This window comes from Emys orbicularis, chromosome 4, assembly GCF_028017835.1.
Source record: "Emys orbicularis isolate rEmyOrb1 chromosome 4, rEmyOrb1.hap1, whole genome shotgun sequence".
Lineage (NCBI taxonomy): Eukaryota > Metazoa > Chordata > Testudines > Emydidae > Emys > Emys orbicularis.
Window position 1 is genome coordinate 121,416,822 of NC_088686.1, and position 22,708 is coordinate 121,439,529.

The window sequence follows — 22,708 nt, forward strand, 5'->3', positions numbered from 1 at the left end:
GGAATTTCGCCCAGCTGCTGCTGTCTCTGGAGTCCTTAAAGAAGGATCCCCACTTTAGGTGGGAGGGGGTTCTAGACACACCTCTTCTGGGTAGGTTCCACAGGGCTGGGGTGTGTGTGTGTGTGTGATGCAGCGCTCCATCCAACATGGGGCTACTCACTCCCCCATGTGAGATATGATCCCTACAGGCAGCCCCTCAGTGGGGGCAGGAAGTGGGAGGCAGTTCAGTGGCAATGGCTGTTCCCCACATTCCTGCAGAAGAGATGAGGTCTGCACACTTCACCTTTATGTGATTCTCAGAGAATGTAACGTCTGCACCATTACCCCAATTATTTGGAACATCAGTCATTTGCTTATGGGATTTTCTTAAGGTTTATTTTTTAAATGTTTAAATAAATGCATAAATCACAGTGATGTGAAAAGAATGGGTTGTTTCATTCTGTGTCAGAGCAGTCGGTTATTCTTGCACAAACGTGCATGTGTGGACTAAGGGTAATTTATTGATGTAAATCTGTATTCAGGGCATATAAATTTCATGGCAAGATCACAAGATTACAGATGTTGAAGGAGATTTAGTTCACTGGTTATTTTTAGAGAGGGCTCCAAACCAGACCAGATCCCTGGATTGTAGCACCTCCAAAGACAGGGAATGCGCAAATCCAAATGTCACTTCTTAGGCTTTTCTCTAATTGCGTGAAAGCTGGACCCTCAAATATGAACATCCCTGACCTTAGGGAAAGCTGAGGTGCAGGTCTGAACCTAGCCATGGACCTCAACTCCACAGCTCCAACGGAGCTCCATTTATTTTCTGGTGTCCAGGAATATGCAAATACTGAATGTCCGTTTAGAGTTAGAACATAATGTCTTATCTAAACAGTCATTTGCTAATTTGGTTCCTGATCCTGCATGATGCTGAGCACCTCCAGCAGGGTGCTGAATGACCTTGACTCCCCATTAAGTGCAAGGGGAATTGAGGCTTTTCATAATAATACTTAGCTCTTATACAGTGCCTTATGAGATTGAACCATTATATTGTAAACTCCTTGGGGCAGAGAACGAGTCTTTATGCTTGTAAAGTGCCAAGTACGTCTGGCTCTATATAGATTTCATAATAATCTCAGATTATTAAAACAGAAATAGGTAAGAAAGCACCTCAGCAGGATACCAAAAAAATGGACCCCACTTCAGCACGATAACTGGACTCCGTGGGACACGGCTGGATTGCTTTGCTGTATCAGAGCCTGAATCTTCCTCCTGCCAAGGCAGCACTCAGAGCACCACTCCTAAATGCGGTAGTAATTCTAGAAGCCCTAAGGAAAGTCAGGATAACACCACCGATTTTATAAATAAGGATCTTTATTTAGAATATTGTTGACAACATTCTTGGCAACCACATTGTATAAATATATAAAGTTAAAGTTTGGCACGACAAACCAAGCAACATTAAATATTTAAATTCCTTTTTTTTTTTTTTTTTGTATTTTTGTTTGGGTTTTTTTTTTTTTTTTTTTTTTTTTTGCAAAGCAACTCTTATTTACAATTATACAAAAAAGTATTATAAAAAATGGTCCACAACCTTATTTTGGGCAGGATTGGGGGTAACAGTAAGGAAGTCTCATGTCATTACTCCTGAGATTCATCTAGTTTTCTTCTTTTCAAAAGTGTTACCAGAACTCAAGAGCCAGGTTCCCATTCCCCAAAGCACAGATTATAAACATCAGCCATGTTGTGCTATGCAATTTTACCTCTAGACATATTAAATAGCTTTAGTTCAACAACCAATAAATAATTAAGTGTATTTTGAAGTAACATAGGCTTGAAAAATTATATATTTGAAGGAATTTTCAGAGATATTTTAGAACTGGAAAAAGAAATATTTAGTCTTTTCAAGGCAGGTCTTTGAGCTTGCAGCATATAGCAGTTTGTGTTTGCACAACAGTGCAGCTGGACCTGGCTTTATAACACTTGGTAGATGGGATTGCTGCTGCTGGAGTCATGGGGAATCTGGGTGCAGTTGGTAGGTGAGGGAATCTGGGCTCCACTCTCACTCAGGGTAGCGCCTTCTTGGGGTGAGCAGGGGTTGCCTTCAGCTCCACCTTCCACTGTAGGCAGCACTGGGCAGGTGGAGTTATCTGTGGAAATCCTCTCCACAATGCTTGATAGACAGTCCAGGCTGGAGACAACTGAACTCTTCCCATGTTTTGGATCTAAGGATAGAGGGAAAAGGAGATCAATACAGCCAATGAGTAATTGGGGAAGTAGTTCTTCTAGAGGACCCAAAAAACAACCAGCCTTGCATGGCTCTGAGCACATAAAGGTTCAGTGGAAATGTATACGAAATAAATATTATTGAAAGATGCCAATCAGTCAAAATCAGAGACAATATTAGAACTTGCAAAGTAGTGAAGGGCCCGAGCGTCAAAGTTTGGATGTGAACTACCACCAGTCTGAGGGAATTTGGAGCCAGGGTTTTGGTTCGATACAGAAAGGGGGTTAGTTGCTCTGGATTCAGCGGAGAACTTCTCCAAAGTTTGGATCCAAGGTTTTGGGTGGGTCAGTCTCTGTTGCAAAGCAGTTTAAAATCTGAAGCCTGTTTTCAGAGACGAATATGCATGCCAAAGCACAGTGTAAGGAATATAATTGTTACATGAAATGCACGTACAAGATGTCCCCACATTTGCAAACAGAATCATGGAAACAATTGGGGGAGGGGGTGTCCTGAATCAGTGCCCACAGCTTGCTGTCTGAGCACAAGTGGTGACAGAAGGGGCAGGGGAAGTTTGCTCTGCTGACAGTCTCCACCTCCATACACTTGTCTTTGGCATTAAGGCAAATACTCACCATTTGGTGATTCTGTGTAGTAGTTGCTGTCATAGCTATTCCTCCTGCGAGAGCTGCAAGAGGGCCCACTGTACTCCATCTGGAAACCAAAAGAATGGATGCATATCACCAGCTCAGAAGCAGAATTTTCACAAAGTCTCCAATAACCATCTAATTTCATATTCCAATCTCTGATCTGCACCATAGCCCCAGTCCTTGCTGAAATATGGTAAATTTTTAGCTTCCCAGAATGAGGGGAAAAAACCTTTCCGGGAAGATATTAAATCCAGAATATTTTATATTACTGAATTATTCCAAGGATTTTTTGCCACACACAAAGAAAAATTCATAACATTGTAATCAGTGATTACGCTGACTCTTTGAATTACAGTACAGAACATTTGGTCCTTGATTTGTTAATAGAGTTGGTGGGGAAAGCACTTAATTGTCATAATATTTTAAAAGTGTTTTCCCCATCAATAGTCTTTCTTCTTCACACTCTTTTTATTATCATTTCATACAAAAAAACAGCCTGCCGGATATGGTTTATATTTTGATACTTTCACACACAATAGCAGGGATTCTACCACCAAAAGAAAAGAGAATGCTGCATTTTGAGGAGGGGTTAGGTACATAAAGCTTCCCTCAGCTCCGCTAACTCTATTGTCCTCCCAAACATTCAGCTCCAGTAATGACCATACCCTTCAGGGAATAGCCCTCTGTCCCAGTGGCTCTTAAACCTTTATTGTGATTCCCATCTCAGAGGTACTCTGTGTTTGAGGAGTGGGGGCCAGGGACAGCTAGGCTGCAGCGCTAGCTGTACAATGAGGTGAAGAGATTCCCCTTGCTTCCCTACTCCAGGATCAGGAGCTCCCCTCCCCTTGGGTTTCCCTTATAAGGATCAGAGACTGTGGAACCCAAGCAAGACTTCTCCAGAGCTGCACTACAGGTGAGCAGGAACGTCAGTTCCCCTATCTGCAGCTGCACTATGGTCGCAGAGGGAACCCCTTCCTAAGGGGTGCCCTCATAAGGGCCCCAGCTCTCCTCACTGAAATCAAAGTGCGATAGCACCAACTGTGACTGAGTCGTATCTCTCACCAGCCCTCCTGTGACTCCCACGTTTATTTCAAGGAGATATAGTTAGGATCCCCTAGCTACTCTGCCCCAGGTCTGTCCTTGCAGGGTTCAGAGAGAAGGACAGCAGGCACATCGGAATGGGGATCCCTACCTTTCCTAGGGATCAACCACTCCCCTCCTTACACTCACAGGGGTTTCAAAGACGGGCTCCCCGATCAGGGTAGAAATGGGGACCACATCTCCCACCCCTGGTTCCGGGAACCCGTTGGGACTTCCTGTTTCTTTCTCAGGGATCATGATGGGGGTGGCGGGGCTCCTCTCCTTCCTCCCGAGGATCAGGGTACAGGAGGGGGGCCTCATTTCCCATCTCATGGGCCTGGAAACCGCCCCGCACTCACCATGCCGTCGGAGCAGTTGGAGCGGGGGCTGGAGGCGTCCGACTCGCCGCTGTAGTGCTCCAGCCCCGGATAGTAGCTGTCCTCCTGCTCCCGCAGCAGCGCCTGCAGGCTCTCGATGTAGCGGATGGCGTTGCGCAGGATCTCCACCTTGGGCAGGCGCTGGTTGGGGTTGGTGGAGGTGCAGCGCTTGAGCGTCTCGAACGCCTCGTTCACCTTGCTGAGCCGCCGCCGCTCCCGCATGGTGGCCGCCTTCCGCCGGTCGGCGTTGGTGGTCTTCCGCTTGCAGGCTTTGCAAGCCCACAGCAGGCAGCGGCCGGCCTGGTGGTGGCCGCTGGGCGCCCTGATGTGCTCGTCCTCGTGGTGGTGCGCGTGGTGGTGGGGGTGCTCCTCCGGCTTCAGCAAGCCACCCACGTGCACCAGCCGCGGGTCCAGGTCCTCGAAGAAGTGCATGTCCGAGGTGTTGAAGCAGGGGTCATCGTAAAAGTCATCGGCAGCCGAGAAGGAGCAGAGGGAGCCATCCGTTATCTCCATGGGGCCTAGCAAGTCCATGGGGGCAGCAAAGGGTGGGGTGGGCAGGAATAAAAGCAGGGGCAGAAGCCACAGGAACCCAGCCGATCAGTGCAAAGCAAACTGCTTTAATCAGGGAGTTTATTTTCCAGCCGCCAGATTAATCTAGTTTAACTCCCCCCCAGACTTTTAATGGAGTCGCTCTTACACCACTGTCTCCAATTAATTGGGAGAGAGACACTTTCCTAGGCTTAGACAAAATAGTTCTTTAGCTTTGGCTGGTGATTGTCTCTCTTCCCCAGTTCAGAGCTGCCTTGGCATGACACTCAAATACCCTCCCCTGATGCCCATCCAGATAGCACAATTTGTGACTCTATTTATCCCAAAGCCTTGCTTGAGGGCGGGTGGGGATTCCTGCAGGACGAGCTCCCTTTCACCTGCCGGCCAATCCCTTAGCCCCAAGGAGGCAGCGGCTGGGGTCTTGGAGGGGGTGGGCAGGGAAGGGGTCGCGTCTGATTGGAGGGCAGCTGGAGCCCTTGTCAGGCAAAAGTTGTAGGAAACTTTTTGCAAATGTCAAACTGCAGCCAGAAAATAAGCGTCACAGTGGGATCATCTTTATTTTAACTCTTTTCTGCATGAGCGCTCCTGTTCTCACCCTTGTTCAAATGGTATTTTAGGCTTTTGTATTTATGTAAATGTTTTGGGATATTATTTTTATGTAAAGGCTTCTTGATTAATAATATTGCAAAGAAAATAAAAACAACTATATTCAGGTTGTGATCTGTGCTACTCCTACTGAGTCTTTTGCTACGTGCAAAAGATTTCTGCTGTTAAACTGAACTATTGGCTATTGCAGATGAGATAGAGCTAGCTAGCTAAAATAGATATTTCTCTTTTCTTTTATTGCACTTTGCAAAAGTTCTCTTCTGTTCAGCGATTAAGAAACAATAAAATAAAACGAGAGAACCAAACGATTGACAAAGAAATGAATATACATTCCTTTAATGGTAGCTTTAAAATGTATCTTCACGGTGCTTGATATATTGACTGGTATCGCTTGTAAGGGAACATTGGCCCTTCTTGTAAATATAGGAATCGCAGCTTTTTCGTTCAGAAGAAAATATAGCTTCGCATTGCAGGTTGATTTTTTTTCTTCCTATTGTAATTTGTCTTTTCAGGAAATGCGAGTGAGCTGGGTGCTGTTTTTAGAATCACACAGATGCATTTTATGTGTTTCCCCCCCCCCCCCCCTCTCTCTCCAGCCTTTAGTTTCTCTCCTAGGAACCTAATATTTTCTCATCCAATGATTTGCAAAAGTGAAAAAAATAATGCTGTGTAACTTTTGTAACTAGGAATAGGGTTCAGTTGATTTTCAAGGAGTCCGGGAAGCAGTCTGAAGGCGAAAAGGACTATTGTGTTTTCGGTGTTTTCCCCTCTAAATCATTTTCTTTTACTAAATCAGTTTGTGGTCTGATAGGAGAAAACATTGAATGGTTCGAAAACTTTCCACGTAGACTTCACATCACTTTGAATAGACGTGACTCCGTTGTAATAGTAATGCCATGTCTGGCCAGATAATAGTACTCTTGAGTTTGATTTGTAAAAGAACCCCCTAAAATAATTCGAAATCAAGCTGGAGAGCGTCCCAGCCTTTTCCTGAACACCACGCGAGCCTCCTGGTGTATGCCCGCTTGCCAGCTCCCTATTTAGAAAGGAGGGGACACTGACATTGATCGCCGGCTTCCCGCTGAAGATGCAATTGATTTGTTTGTTACTATCTCTGGTTTGCTTTTTACTGTATGCAAAGCTGTGAGGATAGGGACCAAGAAGAAAAGGCGGGTGGGGGTGGGGGAAGCGTGTTTAAGAGAAAACTGGAGATGTGGCACCTTTAAATAAAGGAAATGTGTTTTAAAGTGGGTGTGGGGAGTTTGTGTCAAGAGTGTATAGAGAATGGCTCCTGGAAGGCAAACATTGCCTTAGATTATCTAGAACAGGGGTAGGCAACCTATGGCATGTGTGCCAAAAGTGGCACATGGGCTGATTTTCAGTGGCACTCACACTGCCCGGGTCCTGGCCACCGGTCCAGGGGACTCTGCATTTTAATTTAATTGTAAATGAAGCTTCTTAAACATTTTAAAAACCTTATTTACTTTACATACAACATTTGTTTAGTTATATATTATAGACATATAGAAAGAGACCTAAACACGTTAAAATGTATTACTGGCACTCGAAAACTTAAATTAGAGTGAATAAATGAAGACTCGGCACAACACTTCTGAAAGGTTGCAGACCCCTGATCTAGAAATATATTCAACCTTCACGTCAGGCGTCAGCCTTTCGGATGACTGGGAAAGGTATTACGTGGGGTTTGTAGTAATGCTGAGTCTAAAATGAAAGAAGCGGATTGTAATCACGTATCGCTGCAATTCTCTGGTGTGGACTTGCTTTGCAGAAAGAGGAGGAGGCCACCCAGCCATTTTTCCCCTTCCCGTCCTCCCAGTGGGTTTATTCCAGCCGTCGTTGACTTTTGGGCTGTCTCAGGCACAGAAATAGTATTTGATCAGCCTGCCCGGATTTGTGCTCCGCTCTCCCAAATCTTTTCCAGGCTGATAACGTGTGGTGGCTGGGCGGAGGGGGTGGGGTGGGGATCTTTCTAACACGACGGAGAAATCAGATGTAAATCTAGACGAGGGAGGAAATGTTGGGGTGGGGGGAAAGGAGAGAGTGGCCTAGCGGTGTGTTCAAAGGACATCACGCACGGGAGGGAGTTCCTGGCAGCCCCGTTAGAGCCCTTGGGGCTGGGGCATGGTGGGACGCAGCGCGAGAAATAGCAGCGGGCCCGTGCAACGAGCCCCTCAAGCTCGTGGATAAAAAACATGCCACCAAAGGCCCACGGAAGCCATCTGGACGCCGGCTCCTGGGGACTGCTACAGCTCTCAGTAGTCGGGGATGGGGAACGGGCTAGATGGGGGTTGGGGGAAGAGGGGAAGGCAGGAGAAATGTGGGGGAGGGGAAGGAATACAGGGGAGTCAGTCGCTAGCGAAGGTTACACAAGCACGGAGCCAGGAGGGGGCGATAAAGCCTTGCCCAGCAGCTCTTCGCTGCTCCATAGGTGGCTGCGTGTCCGTGCAAGCTTAGCCAGTCCAGCCCCCCCCAGCGCGGCGCAGAGGAGCGGGGCGCCTGTGGAATCCCGCGGGTGACTTTGGTTAGACCGAGTCCCACCCGTCTAATGGGGGGGCGGGGGGCTAATCTTCTAAACGCGTAGAATTAGGAAAGCTAGACGCTCCCACCCACCCCGCACACGTTGCACAACTCGCCCGCTAGGGGACGCCCCCTCACTCTCTAAAACTGCGTAGTTCACGCAGCTGACAAAGCTTCACAGAAACCCCGTTGGTCTCAGCCCGCCTCAGGCTCAAGCTGTCTCTTTAAATGCGGCTCCTGAAATATTACTCAGAAGGTTCTTATTGTAATGGTGTCACCTGCAGAGGAAACCCCTGTGCTGCAAGGAACACCTGGGCCAACTTTTTAGGTGAGCAAGTGCAGGGGTGGCTCTATGTTTTTTGCCACCCCAAGCACGGCAGTCAGGCGGGCTTCGGCGGCATGCCTGTGTGCGGTCCGTGGTCACGCGGATTCGGTGGCATTTCTGTGCGTGGTCTGCCGGTCCCGCAGCTTTGGTGTACTTGCTGCTGAATTGCTGCCGAAACCGCGGGACCTCCCACAGGCATGCCGCCGAAGCCCGCCTGACTGTCGCCCTCACAGTGACCGACACGCCGCCCCCCGCGGCTTGCCGCCCCAGGTACACGCTTACTGCGCTGGTGCCTGGAGCTGCCCCTGAGCAAGTGTAATGCCGACTGGATTGAACCTGGGACCTCTGGAGGTTAGTGCCTGAGCCTCTACCGTCTGAGCTAAAAGCCAACTGCCTGTTAGCTAAGGCTGTAGAGCAGACTCATTTTATCTTTCTCTTTCTCTTTGGCCTGGTCCACACTAACCCCCCACTTCGGACTAAGGTACGCAAATTCAGCTACGTTAATAACGTAGCTAAATTCGAAGTACCTTAGTCCGAACTTACCGCGGGTCCACACGCGGCAGGCAGGCTCCCCCGTCGATGCCGCGTACTCCTCTCGCTGAGCTGGAGTACCGGCATTGACGGCAAGCACTTCCGGGATCTATCCGGGATCGATTTATCGCGTCTAGACAAGACGCGATAAATCGATCCCAGAAGATCGATCGCTTACATCCAGACCAGGAAGTAAGTATAGACGTACCCTTTAAGTGGTCTGGGTGCCACTAGATGGGACAGAGCATCACACCCAGGAGGTGTGTGGGTTACATAAGCAGCCTTACCATTATATCCTGGCTATTGCACCAGTTTAACTGGGTTGGCGGGACTTGTGGTGCCCCAACCCCGCTGGAGCCAGGCAGCGGGAAAAGGCATGTGTTGAAGCTGGAAGAGGCGTGCCAAGCCCAAGCAGAGCTATTACAAGCCTGGACAGTTTGGGGCTATGTTTTGACCTTACAGAAAACAACTGTGTGTGTGTGTGGGGGGGGGGGGGGTGACTGCTGGAGCAGCACTTGAGGCCCCATGTTGGTTTAGGAGACACGACCTAACACTGGTTAATTGCAGTCATGTATTTCAGGGACAAGTTGATTCCTCTAAAAAACCAATGGATTAATGCATTAGTAACGAAGCCCCTTAGGAGAACTGAGTTCACAACTATTTGTAGCTATCACCTCAGTGCAGCAGAGCAATAGCGGGTTTGATGTGGCCTACTATGGCATTTTGATTTGCACTGTGAGTTACCCCTTTACATAAGAACATCTGTTTGTAAAACACTGTAAAACGCTGTAATGTGCCTTGTGTGGTCGCAGCACAGCGCTCTAAAAAAAACCCACCTCAACAAGAGGCGTAGCTACCAGCGCTGGTGCACTGTCTACACTGGCGCTTTGCAGCGCTGAAACTTGCTGCGCTCAGGTGTTTTTCCACACCTCTGAGCCAGAAAATTGCAGCGCTGTAAATTGCCAGTGTAGCCAAACCCTTAGAGACGGAATCTGACACCCGTCCTCACTCATCCTGAGTACTCTCTTGCTGTGCATGCACTCCCATACATTTCAGTGGGAGTTTGGCCCTTAGAAAAAAAATGTCAGCACCAAACAAATGCTGGGACCCTCCCTTTACAGAGTTCACATATAACATTTAGAATGCTTTGCTCACAGTTTAGAATATCACTTATTTCCAGCGTTTTAGCTGATGTTAATTCTCTGCTGATTTAGAGGTGTTTGAACAATTTCACCTCAGCTTCTGTTTTAAAGGGGCCGATCCTGCAGACTTATGTATGCAATTAACTTCCCATGGATAAGATTACCCACAGGAGTAGGGATACTTGCATGTGTGTTTGCAGTTAGCATTAACTGGACTTTCATAACCTTTAATCCCACATCTATGATCGGTGATTAGTTGTTTTAATAAATAAAACAAAACAATAATAATTAAATTATAAATGGGGTTTTAAAACTGCTTAGCAGCTTCTGCTTGGAAGGGTGCAACAGTATATGTGTGTGTTTTCCAGCACTCTAACATTGTTCATGAAATAAAGCAATAACAAATATTTGAAATGAACACCCCCCCCCCCCCCCAGTTCAATTCAGAACTTACTTTGCTGGTTTCATGGAATGGTTAGTTCTTTTCCTTCTGGGTACATAAATCAAGTAAGAAATTGTTGCGTTTATGTTTGCACTAACAAACTCAGCAATGTTATGAGAGAATGTTATAGTTAATGTATTTGTGTACATTTCAGAAGAATTGTAAGAATGTAAAAAAAAAATAATCACAAAACTGACAATAAATTTGTATCTAAGTAAATTGTTAATTTAATTCATCTGGTGTAGTGCTCACACCATAGTGGACCTGGTCATCCATGCGGTGTACATCTGCAACTCCCATTGACTTCAGTGGAGGTTCTGGGTGGGCAAGGTGTTCAGGATTAGACCCGCAGTGAGCACTGGAACAAGAAGGATAACTACAGGCAAGAGGTGAATCTTAGCCCACAATAGAGTAATATATATATATATATATATATATATATATATATATATATATATATATATATATATATATTAAATCTAATCTGGCCTAAAATTAGTTTCCCTTCTGCAGTTATAAACATAGTGTGAAATCCTGGCTCCATTGTAGTCAAGGACAAAGCTCCCTTTGACTTCAATGGGGACCTCTATTTTATTCATAGTCCATAAAATCAAAATATTTACTGTAGTCCAATCCTGAATTCCTATTCATACAACAGTTCAATTAGATTATTTATTAATGAGTAATTCTTTTTAATGTAATTTCATTTTTCAAGTTCCCAATTTTCCATCTAAAAAGTCCTTATGCCTTCTCTGATAGAGTCAAAGCAGAGCCCTATTAGTCACATTGTACCATTGCCCCCCAAAAATCAATTTTGTTTTAAACAGAAAACTGACTAGGTTTAATATTGTTCTGACTCTCCACTACCTCCTTCTTTCACTTTGTCCCCAGCGCTGAAAAGCGATATGTCCCAATGAGATCAGCTATTGACCACCCTAACACATTCATAATTATATATCCCAGCTGTTCCTGAGAGGTAAAGTAGCAAACTTGTGGAACTTTTCTTGTTTCAACCCTTTGCTATTCTAACAGTGATTCTTGGGCACAAAAAAGAAATAGACTTTCCTTTTTCTTTGTGAAGTATTTCCCTAGCAACTAAACAAAGTAAAAATATGTATTTTAATAATATTAGATGTGTAATAAACCATATTTATTTCAAATGAGAAATTGGGAAGAAGGGTGGCATATTAGAATTGTTAAGAGTGTGAGACAGGGAGATAGGGCTGCTTGGTTCTACTTCTGGCTATGTCAAAGGCTTACTGTATGACCTTGTCAAGCCATTTAACGTTTCTTTAACTTAGTTGTCCCATTTGCAAAATGGGAATAATTTATAAATATATATATCAGTGTTATCTGGCCCTTTAAGAGGGGTTCAAAGATCAGCTCTAAACCTGTTCCTGGTTCAGCCTTCAAATAAGGCATTCTGGAACTTGCGCAGCTAGACTATTGGAGTTGTAGGCTAGGCAGCAATGACTGCTGGGAAAGGGAGTAGAGCTATAAAGAGTTCCCTTTCCCCAGTAAGGCAGAAACTAGGGAGGTAGCAACTCTTTGTGGGGTATTCCTCCTGAACAGATTTTACGCTTGGTCTCTCCAATCAAAGGTCTTGGGAAGTATTTTGGAAGAATCTTGGGAAAAAGTCTAAATGGAATGCCAAGGAGCTGGTTAAAGTACTGAGCATTTGGTAGCGTTTTGGGTTATTGAGCCTGGGGGAAACCTGGAGAGAGCAGAAGCTACTTGTTGGTTGCCGCCAAAGACCTGTGGCAGAAGTCCAGTGGTAAAAGATGACATGAGAGTCCCTGCACTGTAAATATTGGATTCATTTTGGACTATTTGTTTTGTTGGACTTCCCTTTAGCCTGCAATGGGAGAAGTTTTGGGAGTTGGCTAGGGGACTAAATTAGCCTTCCAAGATGAAAACTGAGTGAGCCTACACCAGATTCTGGAAAGGTAAATGACTCAAATAGCATTGTGGAGAGGTATTGTGAGTATTGTTCACAAACTACTTGAATGTGTTTGTTTTTTGTGTTTTGTTTTTTTTAAACGGTAATGTGTTATTAGAGGAGTAGTTTGGTTGCATTCACAACTAACTATTGTACCAGCATTTTGGTATTTACAAAGGGCTGAAGTCTGTTACCCATGCTTACATTAAATGGAAATCAGAGGAACTAATTATGGAATAAGGTACTGTTCAACATGAGTATGGGTATTGGAATCTGATCCAGAGATGGAAGTATCCCTTTAACTATTGCAGCAGCCTAGGAAAATGATCCCAAACATTGTCATTTACAAGTACAGTGTTTAGACCATTCTGGTGGAATACTGTAGCATTTTTATGGTAGAAGGTAGAGGAAGTTATTTTTTCCATAAGAAGCTGAACAGTCCACTGGAGTAATAGAAGGGAGATTGGGAAAGTGACTTAGATGGAGTAAGGTGTTACCAAAATAAATAAGTGGCTAGAATGTCTGATTTACAGAAATTGGCACTTGCTACAGCTGTGTGCAGCACAGCAAACTAATCAGACAGTTTTCACTTGACTGCAGTTTTCTGGAGTTTTGTTTTCCTCCTTAGCAGATAAATAAAGGGACAATTCTGATATTAAATATGCAGTATGTATGCTTAAAGAAATCTTGCCTGTAGATAAGTATTAGCATATATATATATATATATATATATATATATATATAAAGGAGAGTAAATTGAGAATAATAGCATTATATCTACAAAATGCCTTTTTTTAATCTAGAAATTGTATCTTTTCCAAAGATATTAGGAATATTACTTAGAGTATTAATAACAATTTGAAGAAAATTTCAAATACACTAGCTAATCTTTTGATGTAGGCAACTCCAGTGTCTAAATTTTGTCATACAGTGATTTAGTTTTTTAAAAATAAATAAAATAATGGAGATATCCTATCTCCTAGAACTGGAAGGGACCTTGAAAGGTCATCGAGTCCAGCCCCCTGCCTTCACTAGCAGGACCAAGTACTGATTTTGCCCCAGATCCCTAAGTGGCCCCCGCAAGGATTGAACTCACAACCCTGGGTTTAGCAGGCCAATGCTCAAACCACTGAGCTAGTAACATACTGAAAAGCAAAATTGAGTAGCAACTAAAAGGGCCACTAAAGGAGTGCCCAATGAGCCATAACTATAGTGGATACATTGAGAATACAACATTGGACATTACTATTTCCTGCCTACAGCTAATTTGGGAAATTCTGATGGTTGGTCCACTACGTAACAGCAGAATGTGTATGGGAATTAATGCAGTTGCCTAGGTCTCAATCTAGCCAGGACCCTATGGTTAATACCTCAGTTCGCCCTGGTATCTGTGATGGAAAATGGTAGAGAACTGTTTTAAATCTTATCTGAAAGATGGTTTGACAGCTTGTACATGTATTTTCACCCCCTTTGGAAAACTATAAGTGTTATTAAACATATGCCTTGTGAGGTATCATTTGAAAACTTAATTTATTGATTACTGTTGTCCTGGTAAGATGTATGGCAACACTGTATGTAAAGTTATAGGAGTCTACTGTATATTACTAAAGACATGTTCTCAGTCTGAGGAAGAGTCACAAACAAGGTCCCCAGAGATGAAGGTTAATCTATGCTTCAGCCAGGTGTCAACAAAAATCAAATGGACTCTCACCTGGTTAAGTGGCCATTCTTTGACAGGAAAGAGGATGTGGGTGAAAAAAATTACATCTTGACAAAAAGAGCTGGGGGTTCCTGTCCACACAGACTTTGTCTCCCGAACCTCAGCTGGAGATGATTCTCAAAGAAGAGAAAGACACCCCAAATTATTCCTCCCTACTCATGGCATCAACAAAACTCGAACAAAGGAAGCAGCATGGGAGTGGGGGAGGGATCCTGACAAAGGAATTCAGCCACTAAGACTGCTGTAACATGTAGTGAGAGCCCTTTGCTTCGAATTCACTTAGCTTGTTACATTAGCTATTAGTTGTGTTTTGTTTTCTTGTAACCAATTTATGCCTCATTACGTGTAATCGTTTTATCTAAACAGTGTGTTTGTCATTTTATTAATAGAAATGATGTGTACAAATTCTGTTTTGCTAAACTTTATATGAGCTTGTATTGTCCAGGAGAGCTGGGCAATACAAGATGTACATTTCTGGGGGAAAGTCAGAGACTGGAAATTTGCTGATGTTGATCTGCAGTGTAATTCAAGGGTAGCTGGGCTGTAGCACTCTTGCAGTATAACTGGGAGTAATTTGAATGCTGGAAGCTTGTGTGTGAGCAGACCAGGTGTTGTAACTCTCACAGCAGAGCAGTGTAAAAGGCATCCCATGTTGGAGAACTGAGGGGACACAGCTGTTCATTTGTCCAGAATGTACCCTGGGTAATGTCCCAGTGCCACAGCAATTCTTAAACAATATGCTGTCCAGCCAGTAGAAGGAATTTCTGGCACACTAGTTCACTACTGATTCAGAGGGAGTTGAGCCATCCATCAAATAGCCTTTGAGTGCAAGCAAAGCAGATAACTAGCCCAACAGTCAGAAACAGTGGAATGCCATGTTCCTACAAATAAGCACTCATAACTGTGTACAAAACATTAATATCCTTCATCTTTGAGAAGTGTAGAACTAGAAATAACTTGGATAGAAAGCAGTTTATTGAATTACTCTATTATAATTGCTACAAAAGTTAAGAATATCATGGAAATCCCCCTCATTTTAAGAACAAGTCTCTGAAAAAAATATCCATGTAATATTTACCAAGACAGTAAAAATGTTTAACAATGATTACATAGTACAATCTGTATTGATATAATCTGGAACTAGGGGTGCTGCCGCAGCTCTTGACTTGTAGTAACAACAACCCAAATACATGGTTTCCATATTCAGCACCCCCACTATAAAAGTAGTTCCAGCACCGCTGTATAATATAGTGATTATCTTGTTTAATAATATAAACAGCTATAGTTTCTCCAGCATAGAAATTACTCTGTATTAAAAAGGTTTTTTCTTTAAAAAGTCTTATATACTTAAAAAACCCTCTTTTGCACTAAATAATCCAATCAACCATTTAAGACAGGAAAGAAACCTAGAGGTCTGGTAGTTTCCAAAAAAAGAAATGTTATTTATGGGTAAGAGACTCTGAAAGGTTAAATTAATGTTGACATTCTCTACATCTAGCAGCCTTAATACCTATGATACAAGGAGGCGGTATATTACAGATTAGATTCTGTGCTGCACTTTGGAGGAGGCACAGCCCAGAAAGCACAGCCCAGGAGGAAAAGTGTAAAGGGGGAGGGGGGGGCAGAGTCATGGGGCTTTAAACCATCATTTCATCTCCTGGATTTGAGCCTCAGCCTCCCCTGGGGCTGCCTATAGGTTTCTCCGTGGCCCAGAATGGAGATAGTGCTCCAACTATTCCTTCTCTTGCCTCCGTTTTGCCCCTGGCATATCCTTGCACAGAGACTGTGAGGAGGGACAGCACTGGTTTGCATGCATTGGCCCTATGCTGCTGCTCTTCTGGGAGAATTCTTTTGGGGGCCATTGCAACCCCTTTGCAGTCCCTCTACATTGCTGAAGAGATGTACAAGGGGTGCAGTGGTGCCTAGAATCTGTCTCTATGCCTGTTTTTAGCTCTTCCTGTAACCGTTCCATAAGGTAGTCTCCAAGGTTGCCTCTGCCATCTTGGGAACACTCAAGCCTGTGAGCATTGGTCAGGAGGTCTCCCATCAACTTGATCTTCCGGATCTTGGGTTCAATAAATTGTTTCTTAATAGTACTTGCACTATGAGGGTCTGCATTTTCAATGCTCAGGGCATAAAGCTCTTCAAAATATCCTGTCACTGTTTTCCATTGAACCAATGCTACTTCAAGGGCCTTCACCACATTGGATACATGTTCACAGTTTGGTCTCTGGAAACATAAAAAGCAAGACAGAATTGTCAGTCATTGCTATTTCCCTGAAACACCTGGTTTTCCAGACAAGAAATGCACTGCAGAAGGATACTAGGATTTTGCAACAGCTTCTTCCATTTCTGTGCATTTACTAAATCTTTTCTGAGTCAGTGGTCAGAATCTGCCACTTCCAGTATACTTACTAACAATAACATGTTTCAATTCAGACAGTAAGGATTCAGATAGCTGCAGCTATAACTGAGGTTCATTCTCAAAAAACAATACCCCCACCCCCCCAAAAAACCCCTCTCTACAATCTGGAAACTGAATGTGTTACAGTTATTTAAGGGCAACTTTTTTACTCATGGCTGCTATAAATGAATGCTGTGAAGGGCATACAGTAGAAATACACATTTAACTGTTTATAGGACACTAGTTTGATACAGAAGTCTGAGGAGCCTGAGTCTCCTATAAGAGTTTACACACGATTTCACTGATTTCAAGTTACTCTTGATTTATACTTGCGTAGGGAGATTAAAATTTGGCTTAAAATCTTCTGGGCCAAATTCTATTATACCAGTGTAAAACTGAAGTAACTCTACTGAGGTCAATGGACTTGCACCACAGAGAACTGAGGCCAGAATCTGGCCCTCAGTTTCAGAGTCAGTAGGCAAAAGTTCTGCATAGCTACCTCTACCATAGCAACAAACACCAGACTGACTAGGGTAGCAAAATGTTAGAGAAAAATATGAATGAGTGCCCTCATTTTATCTTTGACTAGACAAATGCAAACCCTAGAGTCAGGGTTTGCATTTGTCTAATAAAAAAAGTCCCTAAAGAACAAGAGTATAAGTGAATATGATTGGGGAATTAAAGTATTTGGAAAGCTAATGGTGTATAGACCCAAAGGTTGGGAGTGATAGATATGCACAAGAAATGTTTAGAGGAGTTTGCTGATTATGGAAGAGCAGATTTGTCTGCTGCACACCTGGATGATTCTGGTACAGTAATGGCCTCCTCTCTCTTGTAGGTATTTCAGCATGGCCTCTGCAGCTTCCTTCTCTTCTTTAGCCTGGTGCCGGAAAAACTTTGAAAAGTTTGGTAGAGCCACGTCAGACTGATCAAAAACTTCACCCTACATATTTAAACAAAAATTGCTGTTAAAGTATGAAAGCCTGGAGTTGGGAAGAAAGAAGGGGGAAATTAATATCCAACAGAATACAGGTCAATCAGATCTAATATTTAAAGAATAAAAGGAGAAATTTTTCAATAGTGCTTGTGCTTCTAACTGCCTTCGGCACCTCTAAAAACTTCTACCCCAATTATTACAAATGAAGTAAGTCAAATGTTCCTCCAGATCAGGTAGTCGGTCTCTTTTTAAGAATACATACACACACCCCAGTCCTCTGAACATTAGACATGAGACTATTGTATTAGTGACACTGTTTGCTTTGAGTGATATGCTCCTATGACTTCTAGCTTCAAATGGGTTTTTGATTTGGGGAAAAAATTAAACAGTTATCAGAAATTGATGACTGTCTTTATCTGTGGGGAAAAGTATCCAGATCCTTTCACCATCACCACTAGCAGACGCAGAAGGACCCACTTAGGGCACTAAAATCATCAGCTTCCTCTCCCTCTCCACCAGAGGCAATGTGTAGGGGGGCCAAGTGCCCCCCTTAGACTGGCCTGCCAGGGGTGGGGAGGGAGAGGAGCTCTGAGGGGGTCACCCCTGCCTCCCAACCAGGCTCTCTCAGGTAGAAGTGGCTCTGTCCTAGTCCCCACCTAGCTGCCAGGGAGAGCAGCCAAATATGGGGGGAGAGGCGCAGGTAGAGAAGGACAGACCTTGCCCTTCCCCTCCCTGCAGGTAACGTGGGGCTGGGCGCAGAGGACGGTGGGGGTATCACTGGGCAGGGGAGACGTGGGAAGTCATGTGTCCTCCCCTTTAGATTGTGCCCCCAGTCGTCTATGCTCTCCACAGATACCAGCAGCCAGGAGGAACCATCTTAGCCTCCTGACATCCTTGTTCACTCCATTCTGAAACCATAACTCTGGATTTTTTTCTCTCCTTTACTGCATTGCCGTTAGTTGCTTATACACCTTCATCCCACCCCTTTCCTATCTACACTTTAGCTGCCCAGTCTCACTCTTCTTAGCCTTATGTTTCACCCTTCTTCCGTCCTCTCTTCTCTCCTTTCCCTTCTTGTGCCTAATCCTTCATACTGAATGCCCTCACCCCCCCACCCCAAATTGACTTCTTCAGAATGGAAATTTGGGTAACAACAACTCCACAAGACAAAGGGTTATTTAAAAAAATAAAAATAAAAGAATATTGAAACTGCTAAGGGCCCAATCCTGCATTCCTTGCCTACCCAAAATTCCCATTGACTTAACTGGAAATGTTAGGTGCATTAGGAATATAGGATTGGCCCCTTTAAGAGACAGGACTCAGCTAAAACTAAACTTTAAGATACGTAAATTTGGAAATATGAAAGAGAGAAAAGAAAAAAGGTACAACAGATTTGGGTCACACAAGAAAAAACAGACTGCATCAGTTTAGTCAACTTCCTTATAGACAATGCTGACTAGTTTTTTCCAAGGGAAATATTACTGGCAACACAACTATATTATGTATACATCTAATTTATACATATGCCACCCCCTCCTTAAGGGTACCACTTAGATCTATTATAAATATATTACAGGCAAAATTCTGCTCCTCTGAATTAATGGCTTTCTAGAAAAGTACAGTACCTTCAGACACGCCAAGATTTAAACTATGCTCAACTATCAGTTTTATTCATATTGGGTGGAATGCACCCAGTGTGGGGAAAGCCAGTACCAAGATCTCTTCACCATTTAAGTTCCATAACAAGAATGTGCAAGGTAGACCACAGCACATGAAGGCCTCTGCACTGTGGAAGAGGATTCTGCATTGGCCCTGCACAGGCTGATTGATGCTTTACACCAAAGCTGATCAAAGGATCTCACAGATACACTGAGGGTCAGATCCTGAAGTCAATCAATGGACATTTTGTCTAAGGAGTGCAGCATGGGGCATGAGATGTAGGGTGCTGATCATCCTTGTTCCCCAACAACTGATTAATAGCTTTTTTGTAAAGTGCACATTTCTTTAATATTTGATATTTCAGCCTAATGTATTGTTATTGTTTGAGCTGTCTGTTGTGGGCTTTTGCTACTCAGAGTAAAACTAAAGACTTGTCTGCTGAAATCCAGGCATTAGTGTAAACAGTTTTTTATTTATTTATTATTAAAGTCCATGTAAGATTAACCTCTTGCTGGTCTTCACTTCAAATATCAGTGATGTTCATAGGAAAACAAACTGTTCTTTCACTGATTCACCAACACAACCAGTTTTCACCACACACAACCTCCACTGCTTCCAAGCAATTTACCCCAAAGCTGCTAGGATTCCTTATTCTTGTCCCCTCTTGTAAACTGATTTTATACACCCAGTTTACCATACGAGCTTTGCAGAATATACATGGCATTGATTTGTTACTGTGTTATTATAGTTTTGTCAGTATATCTCTAGTGATTTTAGTGTAGTTGCACTAGTGTAAAATTGGAGTAACAGTGGTGGAGCAGTCCCATGTATTTTTAAATTTAAAAGCATTCTCTCTTAAATCCCTTAGTACAGAAAAGATCTATTCAAACTACTGCTCTGAAGCCTACAATCAGCCCTCTAACAGTTGTCAATATTAGGACAAATAACTAGTAAGATTAAATTAACAGAAGCTTAGAATTTATCCTTCTTTTGCTTCTACTGATGGACTTGTTCTTCTGGGAATAATGCTAATTTCAGCTGAAACCACAGAGAGAGAGCAGATTCTGGCCTACTGTGAACATTCAAAGTATATATTTAACACTCACTCTAGTAACGAAAAATACCAAGCCAGATCCTCAGCTGCTGCAAATTAGTATATGCTGAACTGCAAAGTTAAACTGCTGTGAGAACCTACAAATTGCACGTCTCTGGCCCATAGTGGTCTTTCCTTTCCCCACCCTCAACCAATCTTCATTCAAACTGGAAAAACAACCTAAACACTGATGTGCTGAAAAACAATTGGGGATTTTGATACTACTACACACGCCAAAACTTGAACCCCATACTTCCATTATACCTCAGCAGTGAGATTGGTGCCTGAGTAAAATTGGGAGTGAGGAATTTAGGATCTGGTCCTATCAATGGAGTTTCATTATAACTAATCTCACTGCAAGTGGGTTTCCCATTTGTGTCTTTAAGACACGGGAGAGCAAACTATGGTCTGCGGGCTGAATCCGTCCCGTCAGGGCTTTCAATCCAGCCTGCAGGATTGCCAGCCCTGTGGCGCAGCAGGGCTAAGGCAAGCTCCCTGCCTGCCCTGGCCCCACGCCGCTCCCGGAAGCGGCCGGCACCACGTCCCTATGGCCCCTGGGGGAGGGGAGGGAACCCTGTGCTGCCCTTGCCTGCAGGCACCACCCCCACAGCTCCCATTGTCCAGGAACAGGGAACCATGGCCAATGGGAGCTTCAGGGTGGTATCCGCAGGCAAGGGCAGCGCATGGTGGAGCCGCTTGCCCCACCCCACCCCCAGGAGCCACTGCTGGGTATGCTGGCCACTTCCAGGAGTGGCATGGGGCCAGGGCAAGAAGGGAGCCTGCCTTAGCCCCACTGCCACCCTCGAGCCGCTCGAGGTAAGCGGTGCTGGGCTGGAGCCCACACCCCAAACCCCTCCTGCACCCCACACTCCAACCCCCTGCCCTGAGCCTCCTAACCTCCTGCCTTGAGCCCCCACCTCACCCCTCCTGCACCCCAACCCTTTGCCCTGAGCCCCTTCCTGCACACCACACACCCTCCCCCTCCATTCATGGCCCTGCATACAATTTCCCCACTCAGATGTGGCCCTTGGGCCAAAAAGTTTGCCCACCTCTGTTTTAAGAGGAGGCTACACGCACAGGCTCTCATAAATTTAGCACAACACAGGGACTGCCAACTATAGCTCCAAGGCACCCATCACCTTGGTGCCTGGGCACGCTGTACAGCTGTTGGAACACATACAATATCAGGGTTGGACGGGACCTCAAGAGGTCATCTAGTCCAACCCCCTGCTCAAAGCAGGGCCAACACCAACTAAATCATCCCAGCCAGAGCTTTGTCAAGCTGGGCCTTAAAAACCTCTAAGGAAGGAGATTCCACCACCTCCCTAAGTAACCCATTCCAGTGCTTCAGCACCCTCCTAGTAAAGAAGTTTTTTCCTAATATCCAACCTAACCCCCCCCCCCCCCCCGCAACTTGAGACCATTGCTCCTTGTTCTGTCATCTGCCACCACTGAGAACAGTCTTGATCCATCCTCTTTGGAACCCCCCCTTCAGGTAGCCGAAAGCAGCTATCAAATCCCCCCTCATCCTGCCCCCCCACGGACTGGAGGGAGGTGAATGAAAGCAGCCACACTATCTAAATTCAACAGGACGCTTCTGGGGGAGGGGGGATTTCTGACCCTGGGCCTGGCCCACTTTTGGCTGGGGAAGGGGTGAGCCTGAGGGAGGCTGGCGCAGCGGGAAGGGAAGCAGAGACGGGGGAAGGGTGCCGTCAGGGCGGACGGGGCCCGACGGGGGAAGGGCCGAGCGGGAGGGGGGCAGAAGGCGGCACGAAAGCGGAGCCCGGCGGGAGGCGGGCAGGAAGCAGCGGCGGGGCGGGCGGTACCGCCGCCTTACCAGCGCCTGGAGGCGGTAGGAGAGCTCCAGCAGGGCGCTGGTGACCCCGCACAGGCCTTCCTCCACCGCCGCCGGGAAGTTCTGCCTCGCCCGGCTGCCAACCGCGAGCCGGTGGCCGGGGCACACGGGCAGGCTGCCCCGGCGCTTCTTCAGCCGGGGCTCGGCCATGGCGGCGGGACGAGCCCCCCCGCCACGCGGCGCGGAGAGGCCGGGCGCTCCGCGCAGGACTTCTGGCGCGGCGAAGTTCCCCCTGTTACGACACAAAGAGCTGCGCGCCGCGCGCTCTCCCGGCTGCGCTCGCTCTATATAGCCGGCGCGTAGGGCACGGCAGCAGCCGCTGGCCTCTGGGTGGGGCGCACCTTGCTGCACACCCACAGCGGTACCTGACACGCCTCATCGGCGGTTATCTGCCCCCAATGCAACCCCTCCCTCCTTCGCCTCCAGCGCGGGACCCGTCCAGACCTGCCTTAGCCCGGGGAGACGGTCACCGCTGCACCACGATACATGCACGAAGAATAAGGCTTTGCTGCAAGGCACCAGAAGAGAGCCTGCTGGGCCTTACAGAGCAAAGAGACTGTCATGAGCCCCAGCTGCTCTGCTTGCTTTGTGGGGTAACTGACCCCAGCACGAAGCCCGTGTGAAGTTAGGGTCACCAGATGTCCGATTTTATAGG

The 22,708-nt window shown here is 45.4% G+C and overlaps 2 protein-coding genes across 2 annotated transcripts; both read right to left on the reverse strand.

The window, feature by feature from the left end:
• Nucleotides 1-1,956: 1,956 nt before the first annotated feature.
• Nucleotides 1,957-4,844, reverse strand: MYOD1 (myogenic differentiation 1). The gene is made up of 3 exons (XM_065403838.1): nucleotides 4,296-4,844; nucleotides 2,842-2,920; nucleotides 1,957-2,207 (listed from the first exon to the last, which is right to left on the reverse strand). The coding sequence occupies exons 1-3, from the start codon at nucleotides 4,842-4,844 to the stop codon at nucleotides 1,957-1,959; spliced, it is 879 nt and encodes a 292-aa protein (XP_065259910.1).
• A 10,993-nt stretch (nucleotides 4,845-15,837) lies between these two features.
• On the reverse strand, nucleotides 15,838-22,203 carry LOC135877043 (ferritin light chain-like). Its single transcript, XM_065402375.1, has 3 exons — nucleotides 22,036-22,203; nucleotides 17,306-17,452; nucleotides 15,838-16,335 (listed from the first exon to the last, which is right to left on the reverse strand). The coding sequence occupies exons 1-3, from the start codon at nucleotides 22,201-22,203 to the stop codon at nucleotides 15,838-15,840; spliced, it is 813 nt and encodes a 270-aa protein (XP_065258447.1).
• Between the last annotated feature and the right edge of the window lie 505 nt (nucleotides 22,204-22,708).